At 37.5% G+C, this 18,125-nt stretch overlaps 1 protein-coding gene across 2 annotated transcripts in view; it reads left to right on the top strand.

Annotated features, from left to right (window-relative positions):
* Nucleotides 1–3,313: 3,313 nt before the first annotated feature.
* LOC121424388 (thimet oligopeptidase-like) overlaps nt 3,314–18,125 on the top strand; it is a 35,910-nt gene continuing 21,098 nt past the window's right edge. For both annotated transcript variants that reach the window (XM_041620055.1, XM_041620056.1), the window contains exons 1-9: nt 3,314–3,510; nt 5,954–6,093; nt 7,364–7,482; nt 9,947–10,078; nt 10,858–10,895; nt 11,542–11,654; nt 12,189–12,243; nt 12,629–12,793; nt 13,813–13,974. In XM_041620055.1, the coding sequence (XP_041475989.1) occupies nt 3,355–3,510; nt 5,954–6,093; nt 7,364–7,482; nt 9,947–10,078; nt 10,858–10,895; nt 11,542–11,654; nt 12,189–12,243; nt 12,629–12,793; nt 13,813–13,974 (1,080 nt within the window). In that variant the 5' untranslated portion in view covers nt 3,314–3,354. The remainder of the gene's footprint in view (nt 3,511–5,953; nt 6,094–7,363; nt 7,483–9,946; nt 10,079–10,857; nt 10,896–11,541; nt 11,655–12,188; nt 12,244–12,628; nt 12,794–13,812; nt 13,975–18,125) is intronic.

Genomic DNA, 18,125 nt, shown 5'->3' on the forward strand with positions numbered 1-18,125 from the left:
ATGCAAAACTCTTTAACATGAATAGTCTGCAGCTATTATGATTATCTAGTTCATCGTAAATATCATTATTATTATGATTATATTGTTTCGTGTCTATTGTATATATTTACTTATATATGCCACATTGTCATACTGTATATACTTGCATATTCATTTATATCTTTGTAATGATTTCTTTTGCTGTTAAAATTGATTTGAGTTGAAATGAAATAAAATAACCCAAACTAATTTCTTCCTTCCCACTACGTTTCTCTTCCTTTCTCCCTCTTTTGCTCCTTTCCCCCGTTTTTTTTGCCAGCCGATTGGTGGGGCACGTGCCCCCATCCCCCCGTAGTTACGCCACTTTCTGCTGTGTTTGCGAGTCACCAATGAGTCTTTAAAAATACTCTCAAAACCAATTATTTTTCTTTCCTAGTGTCCCTTAAACATCGAGTGGATTGCGCATGTTACGTGTCAAGTTGGGAAAGAAGGACTATTTGAAAAATGTCTGCAAGACAAAAAAACAATACTCTTACCGCTACTTGACATTTTTCTTTATATTCATACTGAATCGAATTTGTACAGGAACAGGCTTCACTGATTGGATTTGTCTTTGAATGATAATTCAACACTTCAGAAAAATGAAAGTGGTAGCTGGAAGTGCACTTACCCGGTTTTCGTCCTTCTCCGGCCTCCATCTCATTAATTAGAGATATTAAAATGAGCAAAAAACGATGTGAAGAGAAATTACTTTGGTCATCACTGACAGCTAATCACTAGCTCTGAAGGGGCAATATTCATTCTCGTCATATTAAGACTTCTATGTATTCATTGTTCATCCATATAGGCTTTGTTCCCCCTTAAATAAAACAATAACAAAAAACAAACAAAGAAATAACTTAAAGATGAAGTAATAATAAAAAAACGATGATGATGATGATGATAATGATACACAATAATAGTAGTGATGATGATGACAATTATCATCATCATACCAATTAATAATGATGATGTTAATAATAATAATAATAATAATACTATTAATAATATTATTTTTAATAATGTATTATTATAATACACTTTGCTCCAAAGTGTATTTCAAATCTCTTCGAAATTAATTTGTCAGCTGAATATTGAAACCGGTGTCCCAATCACAAAATTATATAAAAGTAAATATGTCTTGAAACGTTAAGGGCCTATTGGTAAGATATGAATAATATCGAGGGGATACTGACGTTCGTCTCATTCTGCTCATTCTTTTCTGGTTATATTGATTAATTGGTCATTACATTTCAATTTTAAATTATTTTTTCAATTCTTTTATTTCATTTCCATTCCATAATACAAAGTAATATAAAGCAATACAAATCAAGTACAATTTTACAGAAGGGCATTTTTACTTCGTAAACAGAAAAAACAGTATAATATAGAGCATAAATGGAAATGAGGGGGGTCCATTAAAAAGCAAAGCTTGTAAAGTGTGGACCCCCCTTGGAAATGAAGAAATTATAGTTGACTTATATGCGTACATGCATGTGTTACAGGAAAGAAAAGGAGAACAAAAGAAATCATATTGATGCAAACATAATTACTGAACAAATGCAAAGCTTTTCACATAAAGAGGTCTTCGTTGTAAAGAATATGTTGCGCAAGACAGAAGAAAAAAAAAACAGAGAGAGGGGATGACAAGACATAGAGACAAGACAAAACAAGAGACAGTACAGTGCAAGACAATATATTTTTTTTTTAAAAAGGAGGAAAACTAAGAAAGGGAAAGGGCTGACCATGACATTGAATTTTTGAAGAGGCTATAGAATCCAAAGAACTGTTGATTATTATGACCACCCCTGCTAATTATTATATTAAAAGAGATTTAAAGAGATATTTGCATAATAATTATATTGGTATAATATCAGGGGTGGCGCCAGAATCCCTTTTTCACATAGGAGCATAGGAAGAAAATTGAACGAGGGGGAGAGGAGAGAGATATTGGTAATGTCTGCCCCATATTACCGGTATCCCCTGTAATTCAATTTCATGAGATCAAAAAAATGAAGAAAAAAATCATAATAAATGAATAAAAATTTTCGAGCTTAATTTTTCATTTACTAAAGTTTAAAGAGAAAATCGGAGGCACCTGACATGCAGCAAAGCTGTGAAGAGGATGATATATGAAGAGTTTGGATTTCGAAGGGATTAGGTACATTTCTCTGGACAATTCCGAAAAAACACCATGGGCCCGTTGCATAAAACTTTTTACCTGAGAAAACTCTGGTAAAATCTGAAAACTAAGGTTAGTCTGGTTTCTGCCATTGACTTTAACACAGGGCAAAAACTCCGGTAAAAACAACCAGAGTTTTCTCAGGTAAAAAGTTTTATGCAACAGGCCCCATGTGTTTTACTCTCATTGCAATATTCTGAGAAACTAAATTGTCAGAATGTACTATATACCCTATTATGTGAACATAAAATTCGGTATAAAGTACCTGTCTTAATTTTTTTTGTATATATTAAAAAAAACATTATTATCATTGTACCTAAACCCTAAGCTTTGCAATCAAACTGAAATGAATCCAATCTCTTTTTGATAAAAAAAATCGTTGCCACTTTTATTCACGTTTTCATGTGAATTTCAAATTTTCATCAGAGCGACAAAAAATTTAGAGGTTTTGAAACAAAATAATAATAAAAAATATTAAACAGACCTAAACCATTTTGGCAAATGAACTCTTCAGAAGAGTATGGTTGCAAAGGGTTAGGGTCGACCACTCATTTTTTCTCCCATATTGCAATATTCTTATGCGAAAATAAATGTTCATGATACCTTACCATTAGAACATAAAATTGGGTTATAAAAAGAAGTCCTGTCTTCATATATTTTTTAACTTATCTTTTCCAAATAAAATCTGTTGTGTGGACCTAACCCCTTTTGCAACCGGCATATTAACCCCTTCTGAAAAAAGGGATTTTTCTTTGCCATTTTAGTTCAATTTTTAATGGAAAATTTACACTTTTCTTTGGTATCATCGAATAGAGCTACTAAAAATCTATACATTGAGACCCCCACAAAAAATGATGAAAAATGGATAACCCCTTTTGCAATGAGCTCGTGGCGATCAAACTGTGCAATCTAAAAAAAATAAAACGAACGAAAATTGCGGGCTAGAATTTTTTTGACATGAAATTATTATTTTGTAGCTTTCATCTTTTTTACGGTTCTTTTTTTTCATCGTTGCTGCTTCACAACAGGCTCAGATCCACCTATGATGGGGGGGGGGGGGTGCCTCACCGACTCTACCACCCCACCATAGTACCAAGAATCGACAAGTGTCACACAGCACAAACTCTCTCTCTTCATTCTACCACTGGAGCAAGATGGCGGAACACCTCTCATCCAACCGTCTTCGTTGGGATTTGAGCCCAAGTGACCTCAAAGCTCGTGCTGAAAAGCTTAAGGAAACAACAAGAGCTGTTTATGATGCTGTTGGAGGCGTTTCGAAGGAAAATGTGACTTACAACAACATTATTCAAGTTAGTATTCTGTCGTAAACAAGTGGTGGTGTGTGGATAATTGAGTCTTGCATGCGCGTGGGTACGCTGGTGGTCGTGGATCCCCACGGAACGTGTCGCCTGCCGAGGCCGAGCGATTGTTGAAATGAAAACCAATGCCCACTGCTTTTCTCCATCAGTTATTTGTTCAGTTTATACTGTTTGATAAAAAATGATGTTGACTTGAAATTGAAACAAGATAAGTGTAGAATCTAGATGTATTTGAAGTGTTGCACTCATCATGCTCATAGGCGGCGAAAGCGGGGTGACCTGTCCCCCCCCTCAATTTGAAGTGGGGGGGGGGGGGGGACGGACCCCCCTAAATTTTTAGTAGATAACCTTTTTTAAAATTTAGTCATTTATTTTATTTTTTTGCTTGTCAATTTTGTATACTGCATCCACGTCCCCCCTAATCTAAGGTGGACCCCCCTGAAATGTTTGGGGCCCCCCTAAATTTGTTTGCTTCCGCCGCCAATGGTTGCACCAATACCTGTAACTGTAAGTTAAAAAGTAACGGGAAAAAGAGCTCTCTGATAAAAAAAACTTATTTTTTTAATGAAGATATCATGATATTGATAATGTTTAACAAAATTTAAAATAAGTGTGAGTGAATTGTGACTACTCATCTTCAAAGTTTGAAAACAGTGAATGAGATATAAAATGCAAGATGAGAAAGGTGTATATAGATGTATTCTAAAAATGTTAAACATGTTAAAGGAATCTACACTCTACAAATGTGTATGTTCTGATGTAGCCACTTGTGCATGGAACGAAATAACAGAATACCTATAAAATCAAATCTGAAAAAGTATCCTTCTCCAGGCAAAACTTTCTTTAAAATGTGATCACAAATAACAAAATTATTGTTTTGTGGAAACTTGATCCCCAAGAATTGTATGCACTGCATCGTGAATATTCATTAGTTGGGCTGATGTCATGACAATGTCCCCACTTTATTTTCTTACATATTTTTTGTACATGAAATCATATAACATTTATGTCTTAACAAAATAAGTTGTAGCAATAAATATCTTGTTCATTAAATCAGTTATCAATCCATTTTTTTTTGGGGGGTGGGTTCATATTGGACAAAATATGAATTATTTAATTTAATGATAAAATACAAAAGAAGTGGGAATATGACATCAGTTTGCACATTGCATGGAAATGAAGACATGCCAAGAACTGTTCTACAACAGAATAAAAGCTTAAACTTTATATTCATGCCTAGTCCTTGTCTAATTTTGGATGTATTTTTGTTTGTATGATAAAACTTAATCTTCAAATTATATTATTTTCAGCCTGGAGTACATGATGTACCCCTTAATCGAATAAAATGACTTAAGCACAAAGACGCTATGCTATACTACATGTACTGTAGCTTTGCAATCAAATGACTAAGCAATGGATGTATATCGGCCAAGATAATAGATGCATTTGACCATGAGCTGAGGACAGTAATGAGTAACCATAGCAACAATGTAAACTTGACAGCATACTCTTGGCACTGTGGGCAATCTGTTGTGTGTTACAGGGCGGGCGGAGCGTCCATTGATTCCCCACACACGTGCACTACTCGACTCTACTGTGTGCGCACTACACTGTGTTTAACAATCAATGGAATGCCAAGAGATAGGGTTTAATTTAAATGCTGCATTTTGCCATGCTCTGTTGCACTTCCACTTTTCTTTTCTGAATGGGTCTCTTTCCCTCTCTATTCAGAAGCATTTGTTTGACTAGTGGCCCAGGCATTTTATGTTTGTGTACCCCTATTGATCTTTTCCTCTGCTTTGGATTATAAAGTGTGTGTGAAGAGAATGCAAAGGAATGGAGTGAAAATGCTTGCCACATTCTTAAATCCTTGTTTGTGATGCAGTTTGTTGCAGGGTGCTTTAAAAATATATATATTCTTTTTTTTTTAGTGGCAACTATCAGTCTGCCATACCCCAAGTAAATTTCTCATGTTGAAGTCCTACAGATTATCGAACTTTCTTTTTTACAACTAACGGTAATTCTTTTACAATTTTCTGCCAAAATATTATAATCATTGTTTTTACACTTTCTGCCAATAGAGTAAAAATTTTTTTTTACACTTTTCTGCCATTATATTACAAAAAAGGGTAATATAATTGAAAATATTCTCTTTCTTCTCAGTAGTCTTCTTCACTGGCTTCGATGATTAAAGAAATTTTATTATTATTTTCATTCATTTTCTTAGACATGAAAACATGATGATATAATACCATAGCTTTTCCATTTATTCTCATTTAGGATCAAGGAGGACTGTTTTTTTTAAACATAAAATTCCTTGCTGAAGGCCGAGGGTATACTAGGTAGTTTCTGTGGCTGGGACTTTCATGTTTGTAGTCAGGTGCACTCTGTCACATCAAAATGTAATATCTCCCACCTTTTCTTATGTATACAGGCGTTGGCTAACAATGATTGTGAGTATGGCGTGATGCGTAATATGCTGGACTTTCCCCAACATGTCTCCCCCAATAAAGAGCTTAGGGAAGCAAGCACAGATGCAGATAAAGTGCTCTCGGAATTTGATGTGGAGATGAGGTAAGTCGACCAACATTAATTGTTTATACCCTGTTCCCACTGTCATGATTTGTATCACGATTCAAAGGGTGTTCTTAATCGTGGAGTAATCGTAGCAGAGCATAAGTTTGCTTTACAAATTTGAATAGCATTTTTGGTCATGAGAGAAAAGCTTTCAACTAAGTAATGTACAGTCCTATGTAAAAATATGCTATAATAAAGATTTAATGCATAGCAGTCTTTCAAAAATGTGGAGCAACTTGCGATGCAATACCATAAGATCATATCAGATGATCAGTTGTGATGAACGAAGAATTTTTTTAAAGGTTCATAATATTTTTACGATTAGTTATGAAAGGCCAATGGTGGTGTTCGTAACAGATCGCACGACAGTAGGAATGAGGTATTAGGGGTCATTTGGGGCTAATTTACAGACGGTTGTGTTAGGGTTAGACGGTTTGCACTTTGCCTTTTCTGTCTTCTCTCATTGTTTCTAATCACTTTCTCTTTCTTTGTTTCTTGTTTATTTCTTTGTTTCATTCTCTCTAACACTTTCTATCTCTATCTCTCTCTCTCAACTGAAAAAAATAGACATTTTAACTTCGATTATAAAGTGAAATTTTACCAGTACTGTGGAGACTGTTGGATGGGTGAAATGAAAAAAATAGAAGAAATTCTGTATCACCAAAGACTGAGAGCTAAAATACCAGTTTAAGAACTAGATTTCCTAATCTTTAAAACACGCATGATATTAAATTTTAAGTATGAGTATTAACGTCGAATCAGATGTTGCAGTATTTGTGCATTATAAATTGCCATAATACCTTGTAGGGTAAACTTTGTAAAATGTATTACATGTACTTGTTAATCATGAAGGAGAACAATGGGCTTGTTCTGTAAAACAATAGGGCAGATGACATTAAGGGGAACCAAATCTATGGCATGGAGAGTAATAAACAGAGAGAACTAGAAAATTCCTTATGTTTAATAAAAGTATTGATGATGATGGTGATGATGATGAAGATGATCATCATGATGATGATGGTGATGATAGTGATGATGATGATGATGATGATGAAGATGATCATCATGATGATGATAGTGATGATGATGATGAAGATGATCATCATGATGATAGTGATGATGATGATGGTGGCGATGATGATGATGATGGTGGTGATGATGATGGTGATGATGGTGATGATGATCATCATGATGATGATGGTGATGATAATGGTGATGGATAAAATTTGCTTTTGTGGCTGCATATGTTTTCTGTTCATGTATCCAGTATGCGCCAAGACGTGTTTGACAACCTTGTGGCATTCCAGGAAAAGACGGATGTAAGCAGTCTGGAGCCGGAAGCCAAGAGGTATCTGGAGAAAAAGATCAAGCTAGGTCGCAGAAATGGTAAGTTTGAGGGTTAAAGAAAAACAAAGATACATGTAGGTGAAGACAGTTATTACATAGCCATTGTAGCCTTAGACTGCAGGTGAGAGGTCTGTAGAGAAGAGGATGATGGCTTTGATCATGATGATGGTGATGATAAATGATGATGATGATGGTGGTGGTGATGATGATGATCAATGATGATGGTGATGGCATTGATCATGATGATGATGGTGGTGGTGATGATGATGATCAATGATGATGGTGATGATAAATGATGATGATGATGGTGGTGGTGATGATGATGATCAATGATGATGGTGATGATAAATGATGATGATGATGGTGGTGGTGATGATGATGATCAATGATGATGGTGATGGCATTGATCATGATGATGAAGGTGGTGGTGGTGATGATGATGATCAATGATGATGGTGATGGCATTGATCATGATGATGAAGGTGGTGGTGGTGATGATGATGATCAATGATGATGGTGATGGCATTGATCATGATGATGATGGTGGTGGTGGTGATGATGATCAATGATGATGGTGATGATAAATGATGATGAAGGTGGTGGTGGTGATGATGATGATCAATGATGATGGTGATGGCATTGATCATGATGATGAAGATGGTGGTGGTGGTGATGATGATGATCAATGATGATGGTGATGGCATTGATCATGATGATGAAGGTGGTGGTGGTGATGATGTTGATCAATGATGATGGTGATGGCATTGATCATGATGATGAAGGTGGTGGTGGTGGTGATGATGATGATCAATGATGATGGTGATGGCATTGATCATGATGATTAAGGTGGTGGTGGTGATGATGATGATCAATGATGATGGTGATGAAGATGGTGGTGGTGATGATGATGATCAATGATGATGGTGATGGCATTGATCATGATGGTGGTGGTGATGATGATGATCAATGATGATGGTGATGGCATTGATCATGATGATGAAGGTGGTGGTGGTGATGATGATGATCAATGATGATGGTGATGGCATTGATCATGATGATGGTGGTGGTGGTGATGATGATCAATGATGATGGTGATGATAAATGATGATGGTGGTGGTGGTGATGATGATCAATGATGATGGTGATGATAAATGATGATGATGAAGGTGGTGGTGATGATGATGATCAATGATGATGGTGATGATAAATGATGATGGTGGTGGTGGTAGTGGTGGTGATGATGACAGTGATGACGATGATGATGACGATGATGGTGGTGGTGGTGGTGGTGATGATGATGATGACAGTGATCATGATTATTTGAATTTCATTGTATTTGCGTGGCACCATAAAACATCAGTTTTGAAATGAAACATTCAAAGGCGAAAAAGTCAATGTCTTTTGAAAATGGGAGTTTTAAGTGAAGTGTAATAAGAGTCACCCAAGAGGATGATAAAGATGGATTATATTCATATAAAAAAAAAATTCATATAGCGCAATCTATCTACAATAATCTATTCCGAGGCACACTACTATCATTATTATCCCGGCTTTAGCTCAAGCAGCCGCTGCCAGCGCTCGGTGCATTTCAAGGAATTAGTCTTGCCGGTACCCATTCACCTCATCCGGGTTGAGTGCAGCACAATGTGGATAATGCCGGCTTCCTTACCCCTTGAGAAGTGTGAAGGAGAGAATAGGGCTACATGTAGGTGAGCGAAAGCTATGGCTGACATCAAGGGAAAATTAGAAGGTGGCTCAGGGCGATCCCTGGAAAGTCCCCATTCATTGCAACGTTAAAGTGTATCCAAAGTAGCAGATTTGAGCAATATCTTGTGGAAAGTAGCCCCGAAAGTTAACACAAAAAAAATATTTTTAGGCCTGACTGACATGTAATTGAACAGGAGGTCAAGAGAAAAAGTTGCAGAAATAGGTCAACCCTGGCTGGGGTGGTGGGAGGGGGGGGGAATCACAAAGCTCATTGTTTTTAGTCACCCTTGGGTTTTTGTGTCGGATCTGACAAATTTCCTTGATTTTGATTGGCTGAGAAACACAGTTACAGAACAGAACATGTTAGATAAAACATCCGACAAGTCCTTTCATGAAACGCTCCCCTCTCCTTGTGCCTTCAAAGAAACCTACATGTACAAATTCCTGATATAACTACATAACAAGAAATTGAAGAGTTGACCTTTGCCACTCGTTACAACCGTCTACCCATCAAGTTCCCAATTTTAAATTTACAGTTTTTATGGTCATTCTTTCCAAACATTAATAATTTTCTTTTTACATATCCAAATTCAATCAGAATTTCATCGTCTTATTCTCATATTTTTTTAACACAGATACTTCATTACCAAAGTTGGATTCTAAATGTTTCATTTATGAATTCATCTACATTACAGTGTGTCATGAAGCATCTTGTCTGTGAAAATCATGGAGCCAATCAGATGCAAGGATTTCAGTAGCTTATAACTAGTATTTTAAATAAAAAATTGATCTACAGGTCTACACTTACCCAAGGATGTTCAAGACAAGGTCAAGGCACTGAAGAAGCGGGCCAGTGACATCAGCATCGACTACAACAAGAATGTCAACGATGAGAACACTATTCTAGAGTTCACAGAGGCTGAGCTTGGTGAGAAAACACTGCTGATTTATCCTTATTTTTCCCTGTGATTGGGATTCATCATTCCAATAAAAATATTTTTAGATATTTAATTCTCACTTTCAGCCAATTCTTTTTTTATGTTTTGGAAAAGTAGTGGACCCTCAAACCTCTCATGATGATCAACAATGACGAATGTCTTACGAAATTCAGGAATGGTCAGGAATTAAAGCGAATGAAAATGAAAATCAGAAAATATAAAATGTATTCTTGAACAGTGTGCTTCACTTTATGGCCCGTATTCTTAAGTTGGGATTAACTTAAACTCAGGTTTAAAGTTGTGGTTTAAGTATGGATAGCCAATTGTTACATAAATCACTAATAGTAGAGATATATTTCACCTCATTTGGCTCTCAAATCAACATTAATTGTCTTGGAAGTTTAAATAGATGATTGTCTTCACCATCGATGAATCAGGAAAGAGCACAGTAAACATAAGAAACATACAACTTAATAAAAATTTTGACACTTTTGGCTTGCCATAATTTTAGCACATAGTTAGACCATGGTCTAAGTTAAACCCAACTTCAGAATACAGGCCAATGACTCAAACTATTTCCTGCAATGAAAAGCTTAAACTGCTATTTTCCTGATTAGTCCATTTGCATGTTGATAAAGGTTATCAGGGTTTTGACACAGAATAGTTGCATATGCCAAGAAGGCTTTCCAGCCCATTTTACAGAAAACTAAGACATAATAACTTTGTCATTATTCTTGACATTTCATAATTTTATCTTCCTTTATTGCAGGTGGATTACCAGACGATTTTATCAAGCGTCTTGAAAAGGTATGTATCTCATTCGTCCACATTATTTACACCTAGCACCCTGTGTCACAAAGCATAATTGTTGATTACAGTGCTGAATTCTACGATTGACTGCATTAATTATTGTGTAAGATCAATCATAAAAGTTGGCCCCATTATCATTCACTAAGCTTTACACTTTGGGAACCCAGTTCATTCAAACAGAAGTGACTTGATCACAGATTCTGGGTTTTTATTTCAGAAAGCAGATTGAAATATGGTGCATGAATTGGCAACTGGAACAGAAATTGCAATAAGAGTTGTTGCACATTAAATGTGGATTCAATTCCTTTTAATCCAAAGCTGAAATATGCTTTGTGTCTGAAATGCTTGTAAACAACAAAATCTACAGTCTTAATTGGTGATTGAGAATCATTTTTTTTTGGCTATATTTAACAAGTTTGTTTTAGTTGATGGATGTCATAACAAACAACCAAAGCAACTCTTGACATTAGCTGAGAATCTACAACCATCATGGTAGTTCATTTGTTTCTTGTGAAAAGACTGTTTTTGGGCTTCATATTTTTCAATATGTTCAATTTCACTTCCCCAGTAGAAAAGATTGTTCTTGATAAGTTGGAAGACCATTTTAGAGTAATGAAAACATTTATTTTCACTTCATTTATAGACTGCCGATGGAAAGTGCAAAGTAACGCTGAAATACCCAGACTATTTCCCTCTGATGAGGAAGGCACATAACCCTGATACAAGACGCAGGATGGAGACGGCATTCAACTCAAGGTGCAGTATGGCTTGCAGAGTGTTTTGAAATAATTTTGTTTTGGTGGAAGTGATCTCAACAATGGCAATGATGATGATAGATCCTCTAGGTTTAATGATGACGATGAGGGTGGTGGTGGTGGTGGTTGTGGAGGTTATGATGATGGGTGTGGTGGTGTTTTTTATTGGTGCTCTCATTCATAAAATAATATTTTCGGTGGTGAGGTTGATGGAAACGAGTGAATACAATGAGACGGTAGGAGATTTTTGTTGTTCATGGTGATGATGATCGGTCTCATGGTTATTTTTATTGTTTTATGATGATGTGATGATTGTGGTGGTGGTGGCAGTGATACTGCTGCTGATGATGATGGTTACAATGGTAATGATGGTGATGATGATGATAATGATGATGATGGTGATGATTATGATGATGATGATAGCTATGATGATAATTGTATTTCTGTAAAACATGTGCAAAACCATGTTGCCAACGTAACCACAGCAGTATGCAATTCCCATTTTTTTGAAATACTTTATTGTATTCATTTTCAGATGCAAGACAGAAAACACTGCCATCCTGGAAGAACTCGTAAAGATTCGTGCACAGGTAAGAAATGGAACATTATTATTCTTATTTTTATTGTTTCTCCCTCTAATAATATCCCTGTTCTATAGTTTTTGTCTTGCATATACTTCAAAAGCAAGATACATACGCCTCTTTTCAGACATCAGCATAGTCAACATCAAATCTTAACCAAGGTTAAGTTTTTGCATTGTCGTCAACTTGTAGAGTATAAGAATGTTATCATGAAACCTCAACATGAGGGTAATCAAGTGTCACTGATCGTATGGTATGAATTTTGTGCCATACAATTCAGGTCAAAGGTCATTTGAGGTCAGTGAATTTTGACTATTTGGTACCACCGTCAAAGCCTTCCTGTTCACTTCATTTGATTAACAGTGCATGTATGTTCACATTTTCTTCCCTTTAGCTGGCTAAGTTGCTCGGGTACTCCACCCATGCCGAGTACATTCTTGAGATGCGGATGGCCAAGACACCGGAGACAGTCTCTACCTTCTTGAGCGGCTTGGCTGAGAAGCTCCGTCCTCTCCAGCGGGAGGAGCTAGAAGGATTCCTCAAGTACAAGGAAGAGGATGTAAGTAGTTGGAAGGGCCTGTGTTCAGGACTCTTGAGCATTTGTTCTCATGGGAATACCTGGGCCCCGTCTTACAAAGAGTTACGATTGATCAATCGCAACTATGGACAGCCAGCAACATCAACATAATTGTTCATGTTCAAAATATTTTCTAACTATGATGTATATTCATGCATTCATTGTTTTCTTGAAAATTTACTGTGCTTCTCTTTGTTTACAAAGGACATTGAGCAAGTTTCCTACAGAAAAAAATATGACACTGATGGATTTCCATAGAGTTACAGTTGATTGGATCAATTGTAACTGTTTGTAAGACGGGCCCCGGAAGTACGTCACGGAACTCTGTTGCCCAAAATAGCTACATTACAAGTATTTCCGGTGATTTTGAAATGTCTAATCTCACTCAACAATTTTCTATTCCTATGAAAACTCCAGACGCCATCAATGTTTTGGAAGTTCTTAGAGCTGTAGAGGTCACACTAATGCTATTTTGTAGAGTAAAAAAGATGGAAGTATCACTGGAAGTAAATGTAAACGAACATTGATAATGAAATTACAGGTAACATTCGTAGAGCACCAACTAGTTGTCTTTTCAATGTACTATTTTTTGCTCCGGCTGTAGCCCCAGCCCCCATGTTTACAGTGCTTGGTGCATTCAAGGAATGAATCCTGCTAGCTACTGTCAGGAAAAAAAACATTTTGCATCTAAATCATACATTACCAGTGTGTTAGCTCAGTTGGTAGAGCGTCCGTCTCATAATCGGGAGGTCTGGAGTTCAAACCCTGGCAGCGTCAGACTAAAAGACGTAAAAAGATGGGAGTTGCTGATACCTTGTTTGGTGTTCTGATTCAAGGGTTAGAGCTATGTCGATCTGGTGTTGCATGATGGCTGCCAGGCCCACAATTGGGCAAAATTAATTTTGTGAATATTTTTAGCAATAAAATATGGACTGTCGTGACTGTCAATCATAAAAAGTGTGCTCGTACTTAAAGCTATTCCCTTCTCCCCCCCACTTCAGTGCAAGAAGTACGGGTACGAGTTTGACAACAAGATCAACCTTTGGGACATGCGCTACTTCATGAACATGTCGGAGGAGAAGCGCTACTCGGTGGACCACAACAAGCTGAAGGAGTACTTCCCCCTGGAGAAGGTCATCAAGGGGTCACTCGACATTTACCAGGTAGGAGGTCAAAGGTCATGTCCGTTCATTGTGGTTGGTTGTTGTGGTCAAATATTTAAAGCTAGATATCCAGTAATGGATTCTTTCAGATGCATGTAATACACTGTAGTTCAGAGAGACACTTTTTGAACGGTGCTGCTATGTCATCACGATTGTCTGGAGAGTCCCTGACAAAATGAATGATTTTAGTTGTAGCCATTGACTACATTTACCCCCTTTCCACCACTTACTGCCTTATCAACAAGTTAATTTACTTGATTTGGTAAGCCCTCTGTAGCCACACCAAAAATGTGGCCTTTTCTAGTTCTAAAATATATGGAAATTGGCGGCTTAGGATTGCATGGGTAATGTAATAATCATCCAGGCATGCCTCATCACCAACTAGATAAAAATGTTCTAACAAGATTGGACACTTATTCTGAACATGATTGACCTCTATTTACAGCATCAATGTATATTAATCCCTATGCAACTGCATTATTTACAAGAAAAAAATGTATCTTATAAAAAAGTTAAAAATTGATTAAAATGTTAATATGTATACTTCGCAAAATGATAAATTGAATTGACACTGGAAAATTGGATAAAAGTTTAAATGAATTCTAGATCCATTTCTGGCATTTTTCTGGCCACAGCTCGAGGCTGGCTGATCTGAAGCGGTCAAAGAATTTCATAAACAAGCAAGTTTCTTATCAAAAGTTTGCCCCAAAACTATCATATCATCAAAATACACAAGTACAAGCTGCATGAGCCTCTGAAAATTTGAGGGTGCATTGCACAGTCACATAGGCATCATGTTAAACTGGTAAAGATGTGTCCCAGTAGTAAATGCAGTCTTGGCTGCATCCTTGGGATCCATATCCACTTGCCAGTAACCACTGGACAGATCCATAGTGCTGAAGTAGCGAATCCTAGCCAGAGCATCGATAGTTTCATCAATGCGAGATAGAAGGTGAGAATCGGGACAGGTGACCTCATTCAGACCCTGATAATAAAAAATTGATATCCTCCTGTCTTCTTCACCATAACAATGGGGGAGCTCCATGAGCTTGGTTCGTTTACCCCAGCATTGAGGAGGCAAACACTCTTCTGTTAGATCTCCTCTCGAAACAAAAGCGAGGCATGGTATGCCCACTGCCTAGTTGGAAGAAAATCGCCCTTAGATATTGTATATCAAACATAAACAGTACAGCAATTAGTAGAAAATGTGTAAGTTATATCTAGTAAGACTGATACATATAAGCCTTGTCGAAGTTTTGAATTGGTTCATTGATACACCATTTAATATGTTGTAGGAACGTGAAGTTAATCTTTGCTTTGATATAATCTTTCTAGCTTTCCCACAGACCTGCACAGTTCCACAATTTTCTTATAATTAATTTTACTGGACTTGTTTTTTGCATGATTTAATCTAAGATTCCCTGAGCTTAACCCAGGGCCATCCTGAACGCGAGGACTTCTTTTGCCAATTGCTTCAATCTGGTCTTAGAAATAATAACCAACCCACATAATTCCACAATTTTCTTGATTAACTTTCTTTTGACTTGTATTTTGCATTACTTAATCTTAGATAATCCCTTTACCACGCTCTGTGAATGGTGTGTGCTGCCATTGTGAGATTAAGATGGTTAAATAATCTGTTTTAACCGTTTTCAGCACTGCAGTTGAACGAAAGGGCTGCAAGTTAACTGCAGTTAAACCAACACATGGAAACCTCCACAGGTTTTTAGGACACCTCTCCCAGATAACAGCATAAAAGCTCTCTGGTTCTGGGTGATACCTAGGAGGCATCTCTCAAGGAGATCTGGATTACTGAGTTGCGTGAATATAGGCAACAGCTCTTGGTGAAATGCAGGATCTCTGTGATTCTATTTGTTGACCCATTGCCACTCCACATGTGGAGTAGGTTTCTGTTGCCAATTGCTTCAGCCTTGTCTTGGAAATAAGAACAATCCCTAAGTTTTAGTCCTCCTCTTTAAATAATTTAACATGTTACTCTTACCTAGTGAGTTGTGATCTTAACTCAGGGCCATCCTGAATTTTGAGGACTTCTATTGCCAGTTGCTTCAGTCTGGTCTTAGAAATAATAACAAACACACAAAGTCCACAACTTTCTTTATTTACTGGACTTGTATTTTGCATTAATTAATCTAAGATAATCCCTTTCCATGCTCTATGAATGGTGTGTGCTCCCATTGTGAGATTAAGATGGTTAAATTATCTGTTGTAACCGTTTTCAGCACCGCAGTTGAACGAAAGGGCTGCAAAGTTAACTGCAGTTAAACCAACACATGGAAACCTCCACAGGTTTTTAGGACACCTCTCCCAGATAAGAGCATAAAAGCTCTCTTTCTGGTTTTAGGTGATACCTGGGAGGCATCTCTCAAGGAGATCTGGAGTACTGAGTTGCATGAATATAGGCAACAGCTCTTGGTGAAACACAGGATCTTAGTGATTCTCTTTGTTGACCCATTTGCCACTCCACATGTGGGGGAGGCTTCTGTTGCCAATTGCTTCAGCCTTGTCTTTGAAATAAAAACAATCCCTAAGTTTTAGTCCTCCTCTGGAGGTACTTAAACATGTAACCATGACCTTGTCAATTGTGAGCTTAACTCAGGGCCATCCTGAACTTGAGGACTTTATTTGCCAATTGCTTCATAATTCCACAATTTTCTTAACTTGTATTTTGCATTACTTAGTCTAAGATCATCCCTTTTCCATGTTCTGTGAATGGTGTGTGCTCCCATTGTGAGATTAAGATGGTTAAATTATCTGTTGTAACCGTTTTCAGCACCGCAGTTGAACGAAAGGGCTGCAAAGTTAACTGCCACACCAACAACACATGTAAACCTCCACAGGTTTTTAGGACACCTCTTCCAGATGACAGCATTAAAGCTCTCTTTCTGGTTCTGGGTGATACCTGGGAGGCATCTCTCAAGGAAATCTGGATTACTGAGTCGTGGGAATATAGGCAACAGCTCTTGGTGAAACACAGGATCTTAGTGATTCTCTTTGTTGACCCATTGCCACTCCACATGTGGGGTAGGCTTCTGTTGCCAATTGCTTCAGCCTTGTCTTTGAAATAAAACAATCCCTAAGTTTTAGTCCTCCTCTGGAGGTACTTAAACATGTAACCATGACCTAGTCAATTGTGAGCCTAACCCCGGACCATCCTGAACTCTGAGGAATTCTATTGCCAATTGCTTCAATCTGGTCTTAGAAATTATCACAAACTCTATGTTTGAGTCCTCGTGTGGGAATAATACTTCCACAGGCGAAAGCTTCACAGTTCTGTGAGCATGAATATAATATTGGAAGAACTGATCTGCCATGTCGACGCCTCCCATGTTCTGGTTGTAAGATTCAATTGTTGCCGGTGTCCTCACCACTTTGGTCCCTCCCGGAGCATGTCCGGTACGCACTCTCTTTTCCATCATATCACAGTTCCCATTCGTTGACAACATTATAACAGGCTTCTTGTCATGCCAGGCTATGCAGAGTTGACCTCTTTGTCAAGAACATAGGTGGGTCTCCTTTCTTTGTTTTTCGCTTTTTTTGATAGACGTCATCAGGAAGTCCCTTTGCACTTGCCCTTACAGTGCCACAAGCTTCGAACCCCAGCTTCTGGAGCTTACCAAATAGGGCTAGTGATGTATAAAAATTGTTGCAATAGAGGTGATGTCCCTGGTTTTCGAGACCCTTCACAAGTTCAAGAACAACTTTTCCACCACTGTAAATATGTTCCTCACCATGGTGTGTCCTGGAACCATCAATCTAAGTTCCAACGGGCAACAAAATCTTTGTCAGATTGAGAAAAATTACCAGAATTATCACCAGACAACATAATACTGCTATCCTCCGATAACGACGAGGACAAAATATCTCTACAGGCCGTCATGATGCGGCCTCTATTTGAAGAAATTTGCAAGAATTCTAGCTTCGAAAGTCAAGTTCAATGCCCGAATGTGCTAAAATTTTCTTTGGGAAGGTGGGTCAAAGTTTGCACCATTCAAAAGCCTATTGTGTTTTAATAGAACGTGCCTGTACAACTTTGAACAGTAGAGGGAGTATACAACTCTTTCTATGAAGCCCTAAAGTAAGCTATTTTTTCTGTCGCCGTAAGGCGACCGCTGCCTTTTTGGGAGGGTCAC

This window comes from Lytechinus variegatus, chromosome 11, assembly GCF_018143015.1.
Source record: "Lytechinus variegatus isolate NC3 chromosome 11, Lvar_3.0, whole genome shotgun sequence".
NCBI classification, from domain to species: domain Eukaryota; kingdom Metazoa; phylum Echinodermata; class Echinoidea; order Temnopleuroida; family Toxopneustidae; genus Lytechinus; species Lytechinus variegatus.